The following is a 24,752-nucleotide window of genomic DNA, read 5'->3' on the forward strand; positions in this document are numbered from 1 at the left end:
CGAGTGATCGATGAATTCCGCCACGGATTTTCGTGGTCTCCGTTAATACTATATTAATGGAGACCTCCCACTGGGGAAATCCGCGGCAGAATCTCCCATGTGAGCATTGGCAAGAGGAAAGCTATTAGGTTCAATAGAACCGAATTGCTGTGGAATTCGCCCGGATTTCCGCCGCAGGAAATGCAGCAGAAATCCGTCCGTGGGCATTAGCCCTAATTGTTTTTACCTGTCAGGTAATTTAAAACAGCTGCCCACTACTTTAACATAAGAGCCACTCAGCAGAATTTGGTTGCCTCTATATATAAACAAACCAGCAAATGTGAAGCCAAGATTTCCTAATATACTATTTTTTAAACATCAGCTTAACAATACGCTGCGGAGATCTGCCGCAACCACATGTGGATTACCGCTAACTGGCGCCTGGCACCTGGACTTGGTATTTTTTCAGTTGTCACAGTAGGTCCCACACAGTGTAGCTGAACCCTCGCCCAACTGCAGTGGCCAATGGCTGGAAGATTTTTCCGGTAATACTGCCCTCTTACTGGCAAAATCTTACCGCCATTCCCTGTATGCGTGGGTGGGGTTTTGGCTTCTTGTGGTTCACCGCTGTTAACCGCAGCATAGGATCATATCCTTAAGCCCAGGTGCTACCCGCCAATTAGCGGTGATTAGCATTAGCCACAGCGGATCACTGCACCAAGTATGAGCACGGTTAGGCTGGCTTCACATAAGCGTAAGTGCAATTGCGCAAGCTTAGCATAACTTTTTTGCATCGCAAACAAGGCTTTTTTGCACACATACCAGCGTATTTCATGCACTTTTTCTGCCCACAGGGCAACTTCATTTGCTGGCAAACTAATTAATTGAAATGGCTAATTTACAGCTCGACAGGGCAAATTCCACATGTGGATCCGCGCCAAAAACCGCTATAAAAAGATGTGGACTTTAGAGGCAGAATTCAGATGGAATTTTTCCATGGTGAAGTCTGCCGTGCGAGCATACCTAGCGTTTGGTCACATGGTGCACATGTCATTGACAGGGCAAATTAGGTGTTCAGATCCACGTCAAAAACCATGGCAAAAAGCAGTAGATTTTGACATAACTTTTGAGTTGGAATTCAAAAATTCCATATAAGTTCAGCCCCAAAGATCTAAAATCTGGTGCGGATCCGCATGTGGAATTTGCCCTGTCAATTGGCGTCTCAACATCAAGATGTGACATGTCACTTCTTGACGCAGAAATGCTTGTTTCATAATCAGAATTTCGCTCATGGATTTTGTGCATTGGCAAGGCAAATTTTGCATGGGGACCCGGATTTTGAGACTTTTTTTTTTTTAAAGCCAGTATTTACGGTGAAAATTCTGCGATGAATTGCGCTGTGTAGACATTACTAAAGGGTACTTCACTCTTATGGATTTTGGTGCTGATCCGCAATAAAAAAACAAGTCAAAAATTTTGACATGGTTTTGGTGGAAATCTGCAGCAGATTTCACCCATTCAATTGCAGAGGTGAATTCTGCTGCGGACTTGCTCCAAAATCCGCATTAATGCATCTGCATGCGTATTTAAGCCCTGTCAATGGGCAAAATCCACGCACAGAATTCTGACATGAAAAATTGCATTTCCACATCAGAAAGTGACTTGTCTTTTCTTGACAGGGGAGTGCTCATTTCCAAATCAGAATTCCGCATGTAGATTTTGTCCATTGACAGGGCTAAATCCATGTACAAATCCGCACCAAAAACTGAGGTGGAATTTTCTGCATCAATTCCGCCGTATGAACATACCCTTACCCCTTTCCAATCCAATTTGTATCCTGGTTTTCCTAGGGGGCTTACTCTTTTTCTGCTGTTATACAACAGCGCTATCTGCTGGCTAAAGCCAGTACTGCATGAGGTGACACGTTGGATAGGCTCCCACAGCAGAGAGGCTGGCAATATACAGTAAGAGAACCCCAACGGATGTCTTCCAACATCGGAGCTGTACAGCCTTAAATCATAATATCTTCAGAGGTCAGACAGTGGATTGCAAAGGGTTAACAATTTCCAATCCACTGTCTGACATCTTCAGACATTCTGATTGAAGGCTGTACAGCTCCGATGTCGGAAGATGTCCAGCAGGGTATTCTTACTGTATATTACTGGCCGCTCTGTTGTCGGGAGCCTCTCCAACATGTCACATACTGCAGTACTGGCTCTAGCCAGCAGATGGCACCATTGTATAATGGCAGAAAGGGAAAACCCCCTAGGAAACCCTGAATCCAAAATTGGATTGCAAAGGCTTAAGGTAAGACACATGCCACATATGTATTTAGGTATTTTAATACATAATAAAATCTCGATACACTTGGTGTTGTTATACTCGTAATGATCCGTAGAATAAAGGTAACATAATTATTATACCGCATTGTGAACACCATAAAAATCAATTGCAAAAAGACAATGATGAAATAGCTTTCTTTTCATCGTCCGCAGCAAAAAAAAAGGTAAAGTTATTCAACACATTATATATACACAAAAGGGGTTCATATAAAAACTAGAACTTGTCTCGCAAAATACAAGGTCTTATACAGTTACACTGAGGAAAAAAACGTTATGACCGCTAAAACACAAAAGGGAGATGATTTGCTGGCTCCTTAGGTGAAAGCTGGTTATGTCGCTAAGGAGTTTAAAATGCACTTAAAGGGGTTGTCTCACGAAAGCAAGTGGGTCTATACACTTCTGTATGGCCATATTAATGCACTTTGTAATGTACATCGTGCATTAAATATGAGCCATACAAAAGTTATTCACTTACCTGCTCCGTTGCTAGCGTCCCCGTTGCCATGGTTCCGTCTAACTTCGGTGTCTTCTTGCTTTTTTAGACGCGCTTGCGCAGATGGATCTTCTCCCTTCGGCTGGTCTTGGAAGCATCGGCGTTTTGGCTCCGCCCCCTTGTACGCGTCATCGAGTACCTGCCCGCTCGAGACGAAAGGTTCGGGTGTCGGCGCGGGGGAGCAGTGAGTAGCGGCTGTCAGCAGAAGGGAGCGGGGGGGGGAGAGGGAGAGAGATATCTCCCCTCCGTTCCGCCCCGCTCTCCCCCGCAGCTTCCTGCCCGCCGCCGGCACCCGAACCTTTTGTCTCGAGCCGGGAGATACTCGCTAAAGGTAATGCTCGCTCGAGCAATTGCCTTTAGTGAGTATACTCGCTCATCTCTAATTAAATCTCTTGAATCATCCTACTAGTTTGGCACCATTACCTCCGATATTGTTCAACTGCACATTCAGTCACTGATGCTATTGTCCCAACACCCCTGATGACGCTGCTAGGCAGCGAAACGTGTTGGAGGAACTGCTTGACCTGCTTTACTGTTCAGTCAGTATGTCTCGTCACAGTATAAATTGGAGATTACAGGTCTGATTATGGCTCTCCTCAATATTATATTGCCAGTGATGCGCTATTTGGTGAGCAAGGGTCTATGTTAACCGAAACGTGTACTCTTTTGTTTGTTATGAGCACAAGTTTGTATAAATAAAGCAGGAATTATCTCACAAAAGTCGGACTCCTGTATATGGAATTCCGATGTGCTATTTAGCAAATGCATCAATTTAGAAATTGTGCTGTAAATTAGCAAGACATGTCAGTGTTTCACATTTCTCCAGAGCTAGTTATATTTTAATACGATATGAATGAATTGTTTTCATAGCCCGTTAGTGGCAGTCTGGGGCAATAGTGGTGCTTTTTTGCACATTTAGTTGTTTTGTGCTCAGCTACACATTCATTACTCCTAAAAAGCTCAGGATTGACTTGGCACATAAAATGATGACAGTTTGATCTGTATTAAAGCAGATTAAAGCCCTCGCTGTCATCCAGTGTGAGGAACGGTTTGTATTTCATTCTGTCTTTAACACTGAAAGCTAGATTTTACAAGCAGTTCCCAGCGAATCAATCACCATATGATTCGACATGAGAGGATTTGACATTTTTATGGAATCATCACCATTTGTTTACCAGTCAGGTACATTTTTGTGCACAGCTTCTTTTTTCTGTGATACCCCTACCCCCCAAGATGAATGGAGTGGGTGAAGCTTTCTGTGGGTATAGTCACATGTGCCGACCTTGTGGCATCTTTCTTCTTTTTTTTTTTTTTTTGTTGTTGCGATTTTAGCAAAAATGATAACAAAACTAGTACATGTGACTGTACCCTGTAATTCCTGGTCAGCGTTATATCCTGACGGCGATCTGCTGACTGCTTTACAGATGCATTAGATTTTTTAATCTTCTGCAAAACAAAGATGATGATGTTATCGTAATTCATATAAAGCAACTTGCTGCATTGTGTTCTCTTCTTGTGAATACTTTGTTGGCACACATCTGGTCAGACTGGACCATCAGAATATTAGCAGATCCTCCAGTGGGTTCAGACTGTGGGTGAATAATGGGCTCTTAATGAGGACCCAAGTATGTAGCTGAAAATAACTCTATTTCAAGCGGACTTTGGAGCCAATAGCTTACCACTAGGGTCCATTACTGATAAGTTGACAAATAAGTGACCAGACCTTATTGGTGATGTGTACTGTGTGTACAGTGGTGAAAACCTTAAAAAAATAACTAAATAAACAGTGGATGTGTGTAGGGGTTCAGGCACTACGGTAGAGCCTCAGGTGTAGCAGCTGCAGGACTGGAAAATAGTCAGATGGAAAGCCAGAAGTCAGCAATGGGTAATCACAGAACAAGGAATGAGGTGGGTAATGTAGTCAGAAGAGAAAGCCAGAAGTCAGTATTGGGAAGTCTTGTAGTAATAGCAGGCACAGGGGAAGTTCGATCAAATGCTGTGGAGCAGAATAATCTCACACCGAGGGAGTGGCAGGGCTAGGCTTTTATAGGAACTCTAATTAACAAGTAGGGTGGAGCCAAAACAGGAATTAGATCAGTGTTACAGGAAGTATATTTGCCTTTTACTCCCCACTTCTACACAAGCCAACCTAAACAACCAATCACCATGAATCAGGCAAACCAAATAACCATTTACCGTGAATCAGGCAACCGAAATAACCAATCACCGGGAATTAGTAAATCCAAACAACCTATCAGGTTGCGAATGGTGTGCATTTGGAGAGTAATAGAGATATATGCTTACAGGAACAAGGCTAAGTTTCCAAAAGGGAACTGTCCAAGGGCTGGATAGCTCAAAGGTCTAACGTTTAGAATGCAGGAGGTTTCCGGTTTGAGTCCCGACAATGTGCATAGTACCTTTATAGATGAAGGGTTGGCCCTCAAAATCTTTTTCTCTGGTGAGCACAAGGAACCCCGGCCTGAGGGACAGTATTCATATAGTACAGTATACATTCAACTTCTATGGGACATCTAGTTGAGATTATGGAAACTTTCTGTTGTCTAGGCCATGTAAGGACAACTGGAATGTATGAAAAGCAAGAATAGAGCTGCTTTGCTTCACTTAAAATTCTTGAATCTCCACAGAGAACTCTTTGATTGTAGTTAATGAACTAAAGTAATGGCAAGATCCAAGTATGACTTCAATGTGAATATTTTGCAATGATTCATAATTATGAAGTATGTTTTCCAAATCTTTCTTACACAAAAAGGGCCACTGGGAGTAGTTGCAGCAGTTTTGAAACTGGGCAATGCAAAATATTGTCTAGTAGGCAAGCTGAATTACCATTCAGGTCCATTAGTAGAAGCAGAAGCACTAGATTGACACATGGGGGGAGATTTACTATTGAAAATGCGACAATTTTCTGGTGCAATCTGTGTCTTGCATGTTGTGCACCACATTTATGATGTGTTTTAGACAGCTTTACACACTTTTTTGTGCACATCCAAAAAAGGGGTTGGCTTTGTTGGAAAGGAGTCGGGCTTCGCTAGAAAGGGATGGGACCTAAATGCGACATGTTGGCATTAAAAAAAAAAACTGCTAAAGGGATACAGCACTAAAACAGTGTTGTAGCCCCTTCATTTTAGGACTGAAGGCATACAGAGCTTATTTTCTATCAGATTCTATACAAATATGACAGAAAGAAAAATGTGGCATGTTCTATCTGACTGTGTATTACGGACATATTCTCAAAATTTCTTCTAGCATAGAACACCTCTAAACATGTGGTATCAATCAAACTGATCATCATGTAATAATATACATTAGCATTTGGTTGTTTTAATTTTACATGAGACTCAGGGTGAGTAATGTAAGTCTTATGGTCCCCATACACCTTTAACAACTATTGGACAAACAACTGTTCATCCGACAGCTGTTTCCATCTGCCGCCCCATATACTTGAAAGTTCAGGTCTCCCAAAAATTTCTGCCATTGGCCTATCTCTCATGGAGCAAAAGGATCAGCCAGTGAAATTCAACTCCTCAGATACTTCTTTCCCCATCCTTATCTCTCATGGGAAAGTTAAGCTATCTCTATACACATTAGAGAATCCTCTAGCTCATCCATTATTGGGCAATTGTACTTTAATGTGTATGGAGGCCTTAAAAGAGGTTATCCAAGACCCAAAATTGGCTTTTATTCTACTCTTTTTGTACCAAAACAAATTTGTAATGTACTCACTTTAGCAAAAATGTCCCTTTTATCTCATTGGGACTGTCACCATGTGATCCCACTTTTAAATCTCTGTGCCCACTCTCTCATAGTGTTGCTCTATTGAAATTTCCCCTGATCTCACAGACTACTCCCTGTGCCCCCTCTCTCACAGTGTTGCTATATTGTAGTTTCCCCTGATCTCACACAGACTACTTCCTGTGCCCCCTCTTTCACAGTGTTGCTGTATTGTAGCTTCCCCTGATCTCACACAGACTGCTTCCCGTTCCCCTTCTCTCACAGTGTTGCTGTATTGTAGTTTCCCCATATCTTACACAGACTACTTCCTCTGCCCCCTCTCTCACAGTCTTGCTGTATTGTAGTTTCCCCTGATCTCACACAGACTACTTCCTCTGCCCCCTCTCTCACAGTGTTGCTGTATTGTAGTTTCCTCTGATCTCACACAGACTACTTCCTCTGCCCCCTCTCTCACAGTCTTGCTGTATTGTAGTTTCCCCTGATCTCACACAGACTACTTCCTCTGCCCCCTCTCTCACAGTGTTGCTGTATTGTAGTTTCCTCTGATCTCACACAGACTACTTCCTCTGCCCCCTCTCTCACAGTCTTGCTGTATTGTAGTTTCCCCTGATCTCACACAGACTACTTCCTCTGCCCCCTCTCTCACAGTGTTGCTGTATTGTAGTTTCCCCTGATCTCACACAGACTACTTCCTCTGCCCCCTCTCTCACAGTCTTGCTGTATTGTAGTTTCCTCTGATCTCACACAGACTACTTCCTCTGCCCCCTCTCTCACAGTCTTGCTGTATTGTAGTTTCCCTGGTCTCACACAGACTACTTCATGTGCCCCCTCTCTCTATTATAGTTTCCTCTGATCTCACACACACTGCCCTCCAAGGTCCCCTCTTATACAAAATGCAACCCTCTTTCACCGTGTTGTTCCTACTGTAGTTTCCCCTTCATCTTACAGACTGCCTTCTATTCCATCCTCTTCACACAGACCGCTCCCCATTAGCCACATTGCTTTTCACCACAGTGTTCATCCATTGCAACCTCTTTTTTCCTTATCATTGTCTTGCTCCACAGAGCTGCATTAGGAGTCCCTCCACATCCTATTTGATCATGTGACTTCTACTTCATGTCAATCTAACTTCTATCAATCCAACCTGACTTCTATCAATCCAACCAACTATCATGACAATGCAACGCTCAAATACTGGGACTATCCCGCTGCAACCAGGACAGTTGGCAGCTACGTTGGCGCTCTGTTGTAGGACAATGGTTCCATCAGTTGAGTGTGCAGTGTTTCCAGATACTTTTTGAACATTGCTGGTGTCTACCACTGTGAAGCAAAAGTCTTTACTGTACAATTAGTTAAATCTCTGTCATTTCTAATAGACAAGCATGGCTTTTGCGTCCCTAGAATAGCTAGTGTAAATTGGTCTGAGAAGACAAACATATGGGCCGATCCCTATGACAATTTTGGCAAGCTAGTGAAAAGTGGATGAATTTTTTTTAGAGCCATGGAGATTGAATGCACATTGCACTTTGATTGCCGGCTTGGTTTGTATCCGGAGAGTGCACTTTAAGAAGTGCAGTGGAGTTTCTCAGTGTCTGTAACGGTAGCATGAGGAAGTAACCCTTCATATAAGCCCTATGTAAAGCTTGGAAAACTGCAAGCAGATCAGAAAATGACTTCTTGTTAAAAGCAACTTGTTATGTTAAACTTCTTTTCTATGAACTTTTGGTGCTTTTTTAAATTCCTCATTACTATGTTTAAAAGGAATTTGGAAATCTTACAGTTTTCACACTGACCCTTAAGCCTATTAATAGGCTGACACTTCCTGCTCTGTTTAGAACACTTTTCAGTAGTTATTTCATTAAAACAGGAAGGATCACAATGAAAAATAACATATACATATAGATAACACAAAACCCACCCCTCTAAATAGGTCATGGTCACAGCTCACCTCCTCCCCTCACTGCACAATGTATTCTGCCTATATCACATACCTAAAACATTCTCTCATGGAAGTAAATAAGCTCTCTCCAGTCGTTTGTGTCTATGGCCCACAAAAGCTGCTGTAAAGCATAATTCTAAATACTGTTAACTCCAGCTTAGGCTACCAGGTCACCTTCATATTCAAGATAATCCCTCCCTCCTTCAATATAGTCTTGAAACTGTCAATAATGATAGGTAAGAGCTGTAGATGCCCTGCTGCATTGTCATTAGTAGGAAGTGAATGTTAAAATGTGTTAATGCTGTAATATGAGGAAAATATGTTGCAATAGAAGTCATTTGTTTGCAGCCAAAGTCAGCACAAAGTTATAGATTGAAGGTCAGGTTATAGATTTAGAAGCTGGAGCATTGCACTGTAGTACATAATATGTGGCCTATTTTATGTAAAGGCCTTTTATATTTTCTTCAATGGTACCTGAGTTTTCAAATGGGCTGCCACGTGTGTGAACATAAAGAGTAAGACCATTTCTGGGCAATATCTTGTATTTTTCCCCATTTTCTACTCTGCAGCATGTACATCTGATTCTCCATCCTCACAGGACTAGTGGGGGTAGCCTCTGCTGTGCCAGATGTGCTGTGTTCTATAGACTGTACACATAAAACTGCAGAGATCCTGCTTTCTGTCTGTTATACACATACACAAATATAGCCTTATCATGTAGGAGTGTACAGCAAGATCTAGTAGTGTACATGTGTATAAACAGCAGCAGATATCGCAGCATTAGCTTCAGGTTTCAAATCTCTTTGTATGTCTTATGTGAGTGTCTTTCTCTTTCCCTCGTCTCTACATGCAGTTCAATGAGTAAGATGATTTTTCCCCAGCTCTGCTGTCCTAGACTCTGATGTCAATCATGAGAGCAGAGAGTGGAAAGCAAGTTAGGGGGGAAAAAGACAGCACTTTAGAGGGATTTTTCAGCATAAAAGTGTTATTTTAGGTAAATAAATTTACATGCAACGATTATCGCTCAAAATTCGTTCAAACAACCAAATTTAACTGATAATCGTTACATGTAAACTCGGGCATCGGACACTTCTCGTCTGAACAATGATCTTGAGGTGAACTTAAAATCCATTGTTCAGCAACTGGAGATAAAGCAAACACCTTTTTCTGGCAGTAGACTGCAGGATGTTATTTTCGCAGGGAGTCGGCAGTTAACATTGTATTCTGCAGGCATCCAGGACAAGAACAATGCAGCTGTGCACTTAGCTCCGCATGTGATTAATCACATGCTGGGCTCTGCAAACAGCTCCTGGAGGCCATTTTACATGCAAATGAAGATTATAAAGTGTTAATGGCCATCAGTGGCCATTCGAACGTTTAATAGTTTGAACAATCTTTGCATGTAAATGGGCCTTAAAGCAGTTTTCCTTATCACACTGGCTATCATATAAGCAGAAGTTGTTTGAAAAGTTAGGGTACTTTTACACAGGAAGACTGTTGAGCATCTAAGCGTGTGATAGTAGTCCCAGCAATTATCTTTCTTATGTTTCCACACAGTAGAGATGATCGCTCAGTGAATGGATCTCTTCTAGCCACCCACCGACATTCAGAGGAAATAGGCAGCTAGCTGTTCATAGACAAATGGCTGCCTCTTTACATGGGCTGACAGTTGCTTGGTTTTTAGGTGAGCTGAAAGCCGAGCAACATCGACAAGTGACCTATTCTCACTGACTTGCCCTGTTGGGTCCCAAGTTTCCACAGGCCAGCCGTCGCCCGTAATCGCTTCTTTGAGCTGTCGGTCTGTGTGAAAGTACCCTTAGTATTGATGCAAGCAGATGAATCACTTGCATTGGAAAATAACTGTGAATGGAAAAAGAGCCAAAGAGTCTATGACATTTGGTCAAGTGGGCGTTAGAACGATGATAAGATCTGTTTTATGTTTTGCTTTTCTCAGTGTTAAGTTTTCTAAAGCAAGGGAGGAGGCAGAGATAATAAGTGGGACGCTTCTACAACAGTGATACTACTATGTGAGTGTGTGAGGACACCTCTGACATAAGGCATCACAGCATTTCCTGAGTTATGAAATGTTTACATTCACGCTCTTTAATAGGAAAAGTCATTATAAGCTGTGAATGCTTCTCACATGTTTTTGATGTCCATTGAACCTCTTGATCCTGGAATCTGATGAAAAAGACGACCCAGCTGTTATCTATCTTGGAAAATACAACGTTGACTCTGGCTGTATGAGAACACACATGTTTATCTGCTTATGTAGTGAATTATTAGTCATAGGATTACTTAACTCTTTTTTGAAAGAAAGTTTCCAATTTCTGCAATTTAGGCTTAAACTAACATTTTCTCCATTAAGAACCTCTCTAAAGGGGTATTCCCATCTCGGACATTTATGACATAGAATATACCATAAATGTCTGATAAATGTGAGTCCTTCATTTGGGACGTGCCCCTATCCCTAGAATGAGAGGCACCCAACACCATCCACATCCAGGCTCGGAAAGGTGGTCTGGTTTATGGAAACAACCCTGTTAGGTGCATTGTTCAAGCACAACCTTCTGCTTCTGTGTTTGGCAAACATGGGTGTCTCTTTCTCTCTTCCCTGAGCTTATATTCACTCTCTTCCAGCACTCCTAGGGTTAATAGCTTCAGGCTTCCTGTTCAGCTAATGCACCTTTTCCAATCACCACCCTATATAGCTGCCCTGGGCCTTTTCAGACCTTGCTGCAGTGTTGTTGAGAGTTTGTTCCCTTCACTTCATGTCCAGTCACTGCTTCGGCAGTTACCTTGCTGTCTGCTTATGTTCTCTGTTCTGCGTTCGTGTACTCTGTGGTCTGTTGTTCCCGTTGTCCGCTTCTCTGTTTATCCTTGTCAGCTTGTTCCTCCCTTGTTTCTGTACTCCTCGGTGTTGTTCTATCATTGTCCTATAGGTGTTCTGGCCCGCCAGGGTAAATCAGCACCTAGAGGATGATCGTGGGGTCGTCCTTATAGGCAGGGGTCTCCCTCTCCTGGTTATCAGTTCAGAGCAAGATACCTTCCCTATTTTCCATCAATATACGGGGCTAGTCATCTGGTATCTTACCTCCCACGCTGGGGTTGGCTGTCAGCCATGCTGGACTGGATCATCACCTACCCAGTAGGTTGACACAGTGGTTCCACATCCACAGTCCTAACAAGCCCTCAGAAATGAATGGGAGTTATCTAAACCTCATATAACACTCACGTGCACGTCGCACCCCTGCGATGTGTTTTACCGACCCCATTGAAAACAATGGGCGAGGCATGCCGCTATTTTGTTCCCACACCGCGATGTGATGCGGGAAAAAATAGCTTCTGTATATGACCTGATTCAAAAGAATGGGGTCATATTCGTGCGAGATTTGTGTGTCTTCCATCCCATCGCACAAATCTTGTGCGATCTTCACGGCCTTATACTGAACATAAAAATATACTATTTGCTGTAGAGTTGTCTAGGAGAAATGGCTGCAATGCTAGACTAGAGTCCTCATGGTAGGTGGTAGAGGTGGTAGAGGTAATCTGTTAGATTTGTTCATGTCACCCAATTAGTTCATTGTTGCTCGAGTGAAACGTAAGGAACACCTACCATTTACTCTGAATCCCGTATTTTTAGTCCTTGCTTGCATATTTTAGTGCTGTTGCTTGTAAGTAGAAAAACATGACTACTTACTTCCAAAAATCAGCAGCAATACTGTCTATGTGTTGGCTCTGATATTGCAGCTAAGCCACAGTCAAATGGAAGCCAAGGAAAATCTGTAAAACCACTCCTGGACTGTATACAGATGATACAGGGTAATTCCAAGTGGCTGCAAAACTGTTGTGTTAGTCACAGTATTTTGGGGCTTAAAAAACCTTAAATACCAGCATTGCATTTTTTTAAATACACGGTCAATTTCCAACCACTTTTCCTAATAAAGGTTATACATTCCTGTAATAACTGAGTAACTGTACTACTTGTTGTGTAACAACGGAATTACCCTAAAGGAAGTTGTCCTTGGATAGACATTGGTGACACATTGACCTCTTTGACATCTGATGTTTGATAGAAGGAAACGGCAGCAACAGTTTGTTGCCATCAGTTCCCCTTAGCATTGTCTGTTGTCATGACCTCTAATAAATTACCTTAAAGGTGTTGTACAGTTGTAAACTATTGGCTGCTTATCCTCGGGATAGTTCATCAATAGTAGATTGGCAGTAGGATCCCGCTGATCAGTTGCTCTGGGCTGATGAACTGGTGCACTGAGATAATTTCTGCAGGAAGCAGACAGCTCTGTTCTCACTGTAGTGGCCGGGCTTGGTATTACATGCAAAGTTCACATTCATTTCAATGGGACCTTGGTTTGTAATACCAAGCCAGGCCACTGCAGTGAGAATGGAGCTGTCTGCTTCCTGCAGAAATCAGCTCAGTGCACAAATGCATCGGCTGATCAGTGGAAGCCCCTGGCGACAGAAGCCCCCCCAATGTACTACGTATTGATTGATGATTTGCAAGTAGACAACCCCTTTAACAGAGCACATACAGTGATTACACGTTACCGGGCTCTAAGCCCTGATCTCTTGGATCACCATTGCAGCAGAAGTCTGTTTGTTCAATTATACAAACGACATGCATATTGAGCTGGTGCCAGTGGAAGACACAGCCGTAGTATCAGATCTCCTGTACACAAAGCGGAATGTAATATGCAGGATTTAGACGGCTCATGTTTCACAGGCAAGTTTTATGTTCCTTATTTTTTGGAACGGCTGCCTTTCCTCCCTTTGTTGAACTTGTGCAGCTCAGTGTTTAATCTCACTATACAAGATAACAAGCAGGTCACTTTACAGAATGGTATGTTGCAATCTATTCTACATTTTAGCTTCTTTTGTAGATTTGGAATAGGGCTCTGACAGTCGTGTGTTAATCATTTAGGTTTTGTTAGAGTTGGGAGGGAGTATTTAATTACCAGCATTTTACACTGTTTTGTCAAATACTAAGTATTATGTTAGAATAATGATATTACAGTATTAGGCCTTAGTCAGACGGGCGTTTTTTCGCGCGATTTGCGGATCGCATGACGGATGCGCATCCACAAATCGCGTGACCGGTGCGCGCAAGTCGCCCGCAAATCGCCCGAAAATCTGCTCCTAGCCGCGTTTCATTAGAAACGGGCCGGAGCTGTCCAGCGCATTGCATTCAATGGAGACGGCAATAGAGCCGGCTCCATTTAAAGCAATGCGCTGCGGGCGAGCCCGGGATGAATTGTCGGTAAGGGCTTAAATATATAAGCCCTTCCTTGCAATTCATCCTAAAATGTGTTAAAATAAAAAAAAATTGTATACTCACCTTCTCCCGGCAGCCGGAGCTCCGCGCGGCCGTCCTGCAGTGGGTGTGAAGGCGGTGTGAGTCAGACCTGCCCCCTGATTGGCTCAGCGCTGAGCCAATCAGAGGCATGCCTCACTCACACCCATTCATGAATTCATGAATGGATGTGAGTCAGACCTGCCCCTGATTGGCTCAGCGCTGAGAGGCAGCAGTCACTCACCCATTCATGAATTCATGAATGGGTGTGTGAGTGAAACCGGCCTCTGATTGGTCAGGGCTGTGACCAATCAGAGGAAGATCATTCAGCAGGCGGGGATTTTAAAGCCCCGTCGGCTGAATAGTGCCGAGAAGCAGTTCAGGAGAACTGACAGCGGCCGCGGCTGGACTCTGGCTGCAGCGGAAAGGTGAGTATACAATTTTTTTTTATTTTAACACATTTTAGGATGAATTGCAGGGAAGGGTTTATATATTTAACCCCTTCCCGACAATTCACCTCGCGCACGCCGGCAGCCCATTGCTTTCAATGGAGCGGCTGTATTGCCGGCTCCATTGAATTCAATGGGCAAACATCGTTCTTCTCTGCCACAGCTGTTACAGCTGTGGCAGAGAAGAATGATTTGTCTTCTATATGTTCTCAATGGGGTCGGCGCTGCTGCCGCCGGCCCCATTGAGCGCATATAGAGAAGAGAACAGGAATCGCAGATCGCAGATAGGTGCGATCTGCGATTTTTTTGTTCTATAATTTATCGGACGAGCGCATAAAAAGCGCTCATGTGTCCGATACCATTGCAAAGCAATGGTTTTATAAAATCGCCATGCGCATGCGCAAATCGCGGCTAAAAACGCCCGTCTGACTAAGGCCTTAGACTGGCTGCACATGGGCATACCCGCATTGCAGAATCCAGAGCGGGTGTCCGCCTCCGCAGCAAATACCGTCCATAAGATGCTATGGAAAAGCGCTTTTTCCTGCACACAAGCTGAAATCAATATTGATTTTCCGCTCGTGGAGAAAAAAATTATTGCATGCTCTATTTTTGTGCGGTGTCCGACCCACAGCCCTCCTGTAATTAACATTGCATAAAGGTCATCGCCTAGCGAAGGCGCGGGAAAATCAGTACTGCGCATGTTTGACGGTGAGCTGTCCGGATCATCCTCAGTACAGATAAAGAAGACGACTGACAGGTACGCGGGGTCACCGGCCGTGCACAGGGTTAGATTCTGGTCCGGCATCCCACAGCCTTAGTTCGTTATATATTAGGTATACTCAGATTTGCTGCAAAAATTGGAGTTGTTTCCTCATCATGTGCATGGGTCTCTTTAACCCTTTCCAATCCATTGTCTGACGTCTGTAGACATTCTGATTGAAGCCTGTAAAGCTCCGATGTCGGAAGACGTCCGGCAGGGTATTCTTACTGTATATTAGTGGACTCTCTGTTGTCAGGGGCCTCCCCAGCATGTCCCATATCGCAGTACTGGCTCTAGCCAGCAGGTGGCACCATTCTATAATGGCAGAAAGAAAAAGCCCCCTAGAAAACCCTGAATCCGAAATTGGATTGCAAAGGGTTAATCCTCATTCTGATGAGTAGAACAGTTGCAGAAATTTTGCTACAAATCTGGGGCGCTTTAACTCGTGCCCGCCATGCGCATAAAATAATGGTCAGCCAACAGCAATCTTTCCTGACCCTCCAAATAAAAAGAGGAGGATAAGCTTATGGCAGATACATGTGGCAGCCCAAGAATCGGGGGAACAAAGTAGTATGTCAAAATCTAACATCCCTCCTACCACCAGTAACATTATCACCACACAATTTAACTTTCATCCACAATGAAGAGGTTTGGCTGACTTTCACCCTAGGTATATAGCTATATTTTAAATTTGAGGGATAAGAGATTTTATTGACTTTTCTTTCTTTGATTTTAAGTGAAAATGCTGTTTAACGAATTCAAACCTTGTAAATGGTTATTTTCTGCATTTGAGCACAGTTATGCTAGATATGTATTCCATTTGACTCCTACACACACATCTGTCTTGCATCTGTCTCCAGTCTCATCTCTTGATTTACTGTATTTGTGGCATCTGTTTGAATTAGGCCTCCTAAGAATGTTAACATAGTAGTATCCTTTATGTGGGAAGTTACAAGTTGACCTATAAAAATGGACTCTTAATACTATAGAAGATTTTTTTTTCTGAAGGAAAGTCATTTTAAAGCCATATACAATAAGAACACATTCAGATTTGGCAGTTTTGCTAACTTTTTCTAGTTAGCTTTTTCTGCTCTAAAACTTTTTTTTGTCAAAACTTTCTATTGAAGTGAATATGATTTTTAACAACTTTAGTAAGCAATATGTTTTGCCACCTCTACCATGTTCTGGGCACTTGTGGACAACCATTGGGATTATTGACTAATGTAGCCAGCAGTCATCTGGTGCAGAGAGAATATGGGTGTGCTGGATCATACATCTGTGTCTCAACAAGTCAGTAGGGTTGCATGAGTATTAAAGGGGTAATCCAAGCAGAAACTAACAATTGGATAGCTACTTAGCCTATGGTAAAAACCTAATAGACGGCTTGCTCACCTAATTCCATCCACCGCTGCTCCCATTCCAGGACCAGGCACTGTCGGGGCAGAGGCAGTGCGGTGTTGGGTGAGGAGATTAAGCCTCCCATGTTTTTACCACAGGCTGAGCAGCTTTCTAAAGAAAACTTTGCCTAGATAACCCCTTTAATATCTGGCACAGATGTGTTCTCTAAGGACCCAACAGCGATCAAGAAGCTCCTTACAAAATCAGGCTGCGATGTAACACAACTAACCTGTATAAATTACTAACCACTTTGTAGTGTCAGAAGTGATAAAACAGTCATCATCTTTTGATGCCAAGATATAAAAACAGCTCATTTTGTTTGATTCTGAACTAAATACAAAACTTGTGATGTTCAGAGAACTTATATATAGTGATTTTCAGGCTGTTTTAAAAGTAGCTAAATTCCACCTAAGACCATTGCTTGACTAAAATGCTCCATCTGCCCTATACAGATGACTACTATGGCCAGACTAGGCTTAGAAAGCAGCCCTGGCACACAAATCCTGTCAACCCATATACAATATCGTCCCCCCTCAATATTGTGGAAAATCGCTTGCAATGCTTACTGCAGCTAATTTTGCTTTACTCTTTGAGCTGAAAGTATCATTGGTTGTTAATGTTTGAGGACATCCAATAGATCAGGACTTACCATACATTTTATACTCAGACCTCACCATCCAGCATGTTCTTCCAGGAGAAGTTACTGGTAGAGGTGGAATTCAAATTTTTAATAGGCTGTCTAACTGATTGATTAAAATATGTGTGCGAGGTGCCAATGAAAATAAGTACAATACTGATTAGATGCAGTCAGTGGCAGAATAAAAAAAAACTTGATTTACATGTGATGTCATCTTTAATGGGAGGAGTTTTCCTTTTATTCTCCATCTGGCCCAGACCAGCATGACGTCTCCCAATGCAGAACACAGTGCCCCCTGATTAATAGGTAAGTAGTAAGCCACACTGGGCCCCAATTATAATAGTTACACTGTCCCCTTTAATTAATAATAACCTTAATGTTCCCCTTAATTAATAATAAGCTGCACAGTACTGCCTTAGTTATTAATAGCCACAATGTTCTCCTTAATTAATAATATGCTGCACTGTCCCCCTTAATTAGTAATAGCCATACTGCCACCCTTAGTAATACCCCAATTACACTGACAGATGATCGCTCAAAAGTCGCTCAAACGATAGTTTGAGTGACAGTTTTGAGCGATCATCTATGCATAGTCTATAGTAGCTAAGTAGCTACTAAAGAGCTATGCAGGCGGAAAGGGACACTGCCGTTATCACTCGGCAAACAATACAGCTGTTCTGCATAAGCAAACAGCTGTATTGCTCTCTGTGCTTACAGCTCACGTCCCACTGTGAACTACCAGCGGGGCACGAGCTGAAAAAATCTTATCAGCGCTGCCGACTGTGATAACCTCAAGAAAACTAGAATTGAGTGAGGAACGACTCGTGCACAAGAACCGCACGATATCCATGCATTTAAGACGCAACAGTTATCGCTCAAAAGATGTCTTTGAGCGAAATTTGAGCGATAAACGTTGTGTCTAAGTGGGCCTTTAATAATAGTCACACTGTGACCTGGCAATACAATTAAACCCATTCACCTCCTTTCACTCCCATTGAGTCTTCTATCTTCTGCCCTGACCTCATCTGGTTGGGATGGAGCCTGTATTGCAGAGAAGGCACACCAAGCCTAGCTTCCTATGCACAGGTTAGGTGATAAAAGTCTGATCGATCGGCTCTCACCACTGAGATCCTAACTGAGCCCGAAAACAGGGGTCCCATGTCCCCCTCTTTTCATCCCTGTGGGGGTTGATGCACACACCAGCAATAATGTGAGATTAAATGGAGCTGTGGCCGTACATGCACAGCTGCCACGCCATTCATTTCAGTGGGGCCGACAGAAAAAGCGGAGTACAAGAATTTGTACTTGGCTATCTCCGGCAGTCTCATTGAAAATGAATAGAGTAGCACCACACATACGTGACCGTTGGTCTATTAAATCTCCACACTGTGAGGGTTGCAGTGATCTCACACTGAAGGGAAGAGAGGGGCATAGGACCCAGTTCTCTTGATCTGTGGAAGACTCAGCAGTTAGACCCAACCAACCGAACAGACTTCTATCATCTATCCTACATATAGGTAATAAAAGTCTATTCTGCTACTACGCCTTTAACATGACAACAGGCAGTGGACAGCAAGTTTTTTTTATACCCCTAGGGACAACACATTACAATGATTTTTCATCACAAAAAAAACTAATTTTAGGTAAATAAAGTGATTTGCACTTTTGCTTGGGCTACCACACAAGCTTCTTAAAAAGTAAGTGACCATTAAAGACAATCCATGGCTTACATGTATGTCATGGTGCACTAATGGGTTAAAGTTATTGTATATGTTGTTGGCGGTGAAAGGGTTAAACGTTTCTATACGGTAGTAAACCATTTTTTTAAATCTGTCAATCAGCTTGCATGACATACACTTGTGTGTTATAAAGGTGGCTGGACCATTGTCCACAACAAGCACTTTTGCCTTTTGTGTCCCCCCCCCCCCCTATTTCCTCCTAGATTGAAAACTCTTGCGGCAGCGCCCTCACTCCTACGGTTTCCATTGTTGATCCGTTTGTGATTCTGTAATGCCTGATTTTGTTTTTTCATGTATCTTCCAAATCGTGTGGTGCTACAGAATATCGGCACTATATTAGTAAAGATTGTTACAATCCGCTGTAACACGGTCTCTGCGCAGCACATGAGTGGCGTACACGAACAGCGCCAAGAATACCCCAGCCGTTCTATCACTTATTAATTCAGTTTGATAGATGAACTTTTCCAGTTTGTAACCTCCGTTTCCTTAGAGATGATAAACAAAGGAAAATGTAGCACATCAATATTGTGCAATTAACTATTGAGGTGCAGGCCTCACCAAGGTAACAATTAACCCTTCCCTTTCCCAGATTGTTCAGTTTAGGGAATCATGGTTCATAAACACGTCAGTTATTATAACTACAAATGTCAAAATATAGATGTACAGCGGTTCCTCAAATGACAATATTAATTGCTTCCTGGATGAACATGTAGAAACCATAGCTCTATGGAAACTGGTAATTGGTTCTAATTAGTGATGAGCGAGCATACTCGCTAAGGGCAATTGCACGAGCGAGCATTGCCCTTAGCGAGTACCTGCCCACTCGAGAGAAAAGGTTGGGGTACTGACGGCGGGCAGGGAGTTGCGGGGGAGAGCGGGGAGGAACGGAGGGGAGATCTCACTCTCCCTCTCTCCCCCCTGCTGACTGCCGCAACTCACCGCTCCCCCACGCCGGCACCCGAACCTTTTCTCTCAAGCGGGCAGGTACTCGCTAATGGCAATGCTCGCTCGAGCAATTGCCCTTTGCGAGTATGCTCGCTCATCTCTAGTTCTAATGCCTCCAAAAGTTTAAGGAAATGTAACAGATAACTTATACAGATAAAGCAAGTTCTTACATATAAAAGTCAGAAAGAGCTGCTGGAAGATGTAAATCACTTACTATGTGAGGATAGGAGCTTCTTCAGGGTCCTGTACAGAACATATAAATTGGAGCTGGCCTCACCTGGTGTCCTTCTTACCCTGGATGGGGTCGAAGCGCAGTACTCATCATGTAATACTGCACTACTAGACAGCCAATCCGTACGTGCACTTTAATAAATACAGGTGTTGATAAGCCCATGCTGATTGGCATGTACCGCAGATCTCGACTGTCTATGATATTGTACGGTATGTTGAATCTGAATACAAGTTAGGCTTCAAACGACCGCATTCCTATTGCAGAATCTGCATTTAGCGTCCGCACAGAGGATCCGAAGCAATGCACACATTTTGCTTACACTCACGGATACAAAATGCGTATTCCGCGAGCGGAGGAAAAATCGAAACATGCTTTATTTTGCTGCGGACTCCAAGCAAACGGCCTGCATTCAAGTTAATGGAGGCGTGCCGACCCACAGCCCATTTGCAATTAACATTGCATATGGGTCGCGGGTACCAACATCACTGCTAAGCAACGACACAGGAAATGCAAACATTAAAAAAAAACTGTACTGTGCATGACCTACAGGGAGCCGCCACGGTCATCCGCATTACAGAATAATCAGGAAGGCAGGAATTTGCTGCACGATCCTGTATCATAGGGATAACTTGTTGACGTCTATGGGGAGTGTTCTAGACATGATCTGTGACCTTTCAGGTGGTCTTCCCCATTTTTCTGCTGCCCTGCTGTTTGCAGTCCACTTTCAAGCAGAGGGTATGTCGCAAACCTACCATTCTGCCAGTAGTTCACTGTCCCTCACTTGCAATGCTGCATTGCTCTGTCTCTGATCCAATCAACAGGGAGGCAGTATCTGAATGTCTGCCCCTCTGCTGTCCCCAGGCAATTGTAGGAGTTGGGAGACATTCTGTCCAAATGATTAGTAAACCAAAAAAAAATAATGTGCACACACACATGCGGTGAAGAGGCAGAGAACATGGAGATTATATACACAGTGTCTGCAGATCTGTCAGCCTGTGAGTGCACTAGAGCAGCTTGTGCAGATAGCCCCTCCTTCACAGCTAAGAAAATGTCCTAGCATCCCAGTTACTACAGAAGCTCAATACCTAACAACAGGCGGTGGATTGTAGAAGAGCTGAAAGGGAAACCCCTAGTGGCAACCACTTCCGCTTTGATTCGCAGGGGTAAAACAAAAACATTTTAATGAAAGTATATTACAAGATTGATGAGACACACAGGCTATTACATGAGCAGAAGTTTTCTGAAACTTTAGTATCTTTTTAACATAAAAAATGTATTTAAACAATGGGTCATTTTCTGACAATACATTCCATTTAAAATAATTGCGGTCTTCAGAATTGACTGCTCTTTACTTCTGAATGTTAACAAAAGTGTTTCAGTGGTTTTGAACATTATGCAAAATTGAAACACAGTGACTAAAATTTTTTTCCTTCATTAAAGAGGTTTATGTCATTCTGAATAACCTATTGAAACATTGTGCCCTATTATGTGAGTGCAATACTGGTCCGAGAAACTCGTATTGATATCCCACTTACAAAGATGCGATTTTTTTTTAAGTGAGTGCAATACGTTTTGTGAGGGAAAACTCCTGGTACTTGTGGTTCTCACGTGCAAGGAAAAACGCGCATGGAAATCACCTATTCCCTATGGGTACAAAAAAATTGCATTGCATGCACATGAAGCTCACATTTACATGTGATCGCATGCAATTTTCTTTTAGCCATGTTGTCCAAATATAGGACAGGTTTAAATTTTTCTCTCACATCGCTTCTTCTTGCAGCGCTCCAAGATAAAAAAATCAAATAAAATCACACATGTAAATCCCCCCATTAGAAACAATGGGTTCTTGTGCAATTTCTGTGCATCTTGCTATGTACAGAAATTCTGCAGTAAATGCACCCTGAATGTATTGAATTTTGCTCACAGTTTTATAAATCTGCCGTTGTTGGGCTATTTAATTTTGTGAATTATAGTAGATTTATGTTTAACATTCACTCAGCATCCAGAAATCACTTTCAGGAGTGTGCGACAACTATGCAATTTTGGTAAATTTTGTAGAGCAAAGTTGCAAATTTTTCGTGAAGGCCCTTGAAGACACCATTGTGAATGTTGTTTGAGTTGTGTATGATGCTTGGCAATCTTTGGGAAAACAATGGCATAAATTAGTAACACTACATTCTGTTCTGTGCCTTGAGGTTACAGAAATGTTCTGTATTCGAGAGAAGAGCTACACCAAGATTGCAAAGTCTACACTTCTATACAAATGTAATCTCATTAATGCTGATCCAGTTCCAGGTTTATTTTATGTTTTATCAATTTCTGTATACATTGTCCGCACTTAACTAGGATGTCTCCTTCTTGTAGGTGAGCAAGAGCCAGCACTCAGCAGTGACTCTGATATATCTCTGATCATGGCAGTAGATGTTGGACTTTCAGATGTGGATCTTTCCACTGACCAGGACTGTGAGGAGGTGAAGTCATGAGCAGGTCTGTTGCTGCGTTCCATAGCAAAGATAATAGAAGGTGTTAAGCAGTCGGCTCTCCTGGAGTTTGGACTATTCCAATAAGTAAAAACCACTCACCATCACCATAAGTCTCCAGTGCACTCCATAATGGGATGATCATGAAAAAAGCAATAGCGCCAGATGCCTGCTGTTTCAGCGCAGTTCCTTACCCGCGGGATTTTAAGTTGTGTTGACATGGGAGCAGTGGCCTCCTCATTTCCTCATGTGCAAGACATCAGTCTGCAGGCTTCAATGATGTGGACGGTAGACCTGGACCTAAAACGAAATATTCGATGCTGTTTTTAAGAAGAGAGAAAAACCTTACAATCCCCCTTTTTTTTCCGTTACCCACTTTTATTTCCGTGTATTCAATCACCGATATCTTGGTCATTATAGAAAATGTTTTTGTATTTTTTTTTTATGTAATGGCTTCTCTGCCGGGTCAACATGAAGAGATTGTGATGGTCATGAATGAATGCCCTGCTCTTATCTGAAGAAAAGCTATGATTACCGGATGGGCATCCGTCCCAGAAGCACTTGAGAAGAAAATGTCTTTCGAGGGCCTGTGCCAGTTGCATGTGATCTGGCATTTCTCATGAACTGCATAAAGAATGTTAGGTACTAAAATGACTCTGAGTTATTGAAGAAGCTCAGACATGTGTGAAGTAAGATGCACATTATGTTATTACACCATCCATTTCGCATCCATGTTTTAAACCATGTTGGTCAACGTGTTTGACACCGTGCAAATAGGTTTTTTTTCCATCCCCACTCATTGATGGTGGGGAACCAGTCCTTTTGACTCTTAATGGAAATGTATGCGGTATTGTGCTTACACTACAGAGTGGCATATGTTTTTTCAAGAATAAATACATATTTTTTCAAAAGAGAATACAACTATTAGTTGGTCAATTAAAAAAAACAAACAATGGTAATTAGGTGCTCGGACCTCGCGTACGATATCCCACTTGCTCATGACATTCCATGACGCCATTATTTATCACTTCAATCTATTGATCGCGGACGCAAAAGTATTTTTAATGAAAATTGAATGTATTGACCTCAGTGACGCTGAACTCTCATAGAGAAGAGGGTTCTGTTTCATATTCTGGAAACAAGGTTTTTATTATATAGACACATAGGAGTAGTGAATACCAGTTCAACTGGAGCTAGGATAGGATTAAAAGCTTCAAAAACTCTGAGATAGTAAAACCGTTTTATAAAAAAAAAATGTAAATTTCAAAAATGTTAATTTATGGAGTGGTGGGGTAATTTGTTGGCATGTGAGTTCGTAGGATTAGTAACTTTTCACTGATGCAACTGACAATTGCTATATGTTATTTTACACAAGGCTTTTTTTTTTTTGGCAAGATATGCATCTGAATTCATCTAATGCTACCAGGGTCTGTGCTGCTGCCGAGAAGCTTGGTGAGTGCCCTGTAAGTCAACAGGAGGGCTGAGACCTCTTATTGTGTTACTATGGGAACAGGAAATATTAGAGACGGCATATACAGATGTAGTGAACATTTAAAGGAATCTTCCAAGTTACTATATATATATGATGCCCCCCTTGCCTAGTCACAACAGACAAGGCTATACTCACCTGTCCTGGGTCCCCGCTGCTCCATTGCTGCCTTTCCACTAAAACCTTACCCCCTCCGGGTCTTTTTACAAGCTGATCAGCCTGTGATGTCTTGTCCACAGACCTGACAGGGTGGAAGGAGCAGCAGAGACCCAAGCGGTGGGTGCGTGTAGGCTCTGGGGGGTTTTTTGTACATGGGGAGCATTTTTAAAAAAAATGTGTAACTCGGAAAATTCCTTTACCAAATATTTACAGCATGTTACAGCATCAGTGTAGCACACCTACACTACCTGTGCAGTGTGACACTCCATCACTTAGTATTGGAATGACCATGCTGTGCAAATCCCTTACAAAGGGTTAGCGCTCCACTATTAATGTTGCACCAAATGTTTATATATGGTTCACCACATCTCTACTTCACCTGCACCATTTTTAAAGTTGCACATCTCAAAATTGCTTCCTTTTAAGTCTTTTCTACCACATTAATATTTGGCTCCACACTAACCAGCTGTTTTGTTACCAAAAAAACAAAAGAAATGATTGTTTTATGGAGTTTCTAAGAAAAAAAATAAGAGAAACGGGTGCCACAATTGTAAGCATGCTTTGTCTGGTATCGCATCTCAGTCCCATTCAGGTGAAGACGGCAGGCACTGCGCATGGAAAATGGCCGGATTTCTTGGGAAAGAGTAGACCTT

The 24,752-nt window shown here is 42.5% G+C and overlaps 1 protein-coding gene across 1 annotated transcript in view; it reads left to right on the top strand.

Moving 5' to 3' along the window:
- Nucleotides 1-24,235, top strand: part of RNF150 (ring finger protein 150) — a 162,396-nt gene extending 138,161 nt beyond the window's left edge. Inside the window, exon 7 of the mRNA XM_066573718.1 lies at nt 22,336-24,235. Coding sequence (XP_066429815.1) covers nt 22,336-22,454 — 119 coding nt within the window. The 3' untranslated portion in view covers nt 22,455-24,235. The remainder of the gene's footprint in view (nt 1-22,335) is intronic.
- The last annotated feature ends 517 nt before the right edge of the window (nt 24,236-24,752 follow it).

Source organism: Eleutherodactylus coqui, chromosome 7 (assembly GCF_035609145.1).
Source record: "Eleutherodactylus coqui strain aEleCoq1 chromosome 7, aEleCoq1.hap1, whole genome shotgun sequence".
Lineage (NCBI taxonomy): Eukaryota > Metazoa > Chordata > Amphibia > Anura > Eleutherodactylidae > Eleutherodactylus > Eleutherodactylus coqui.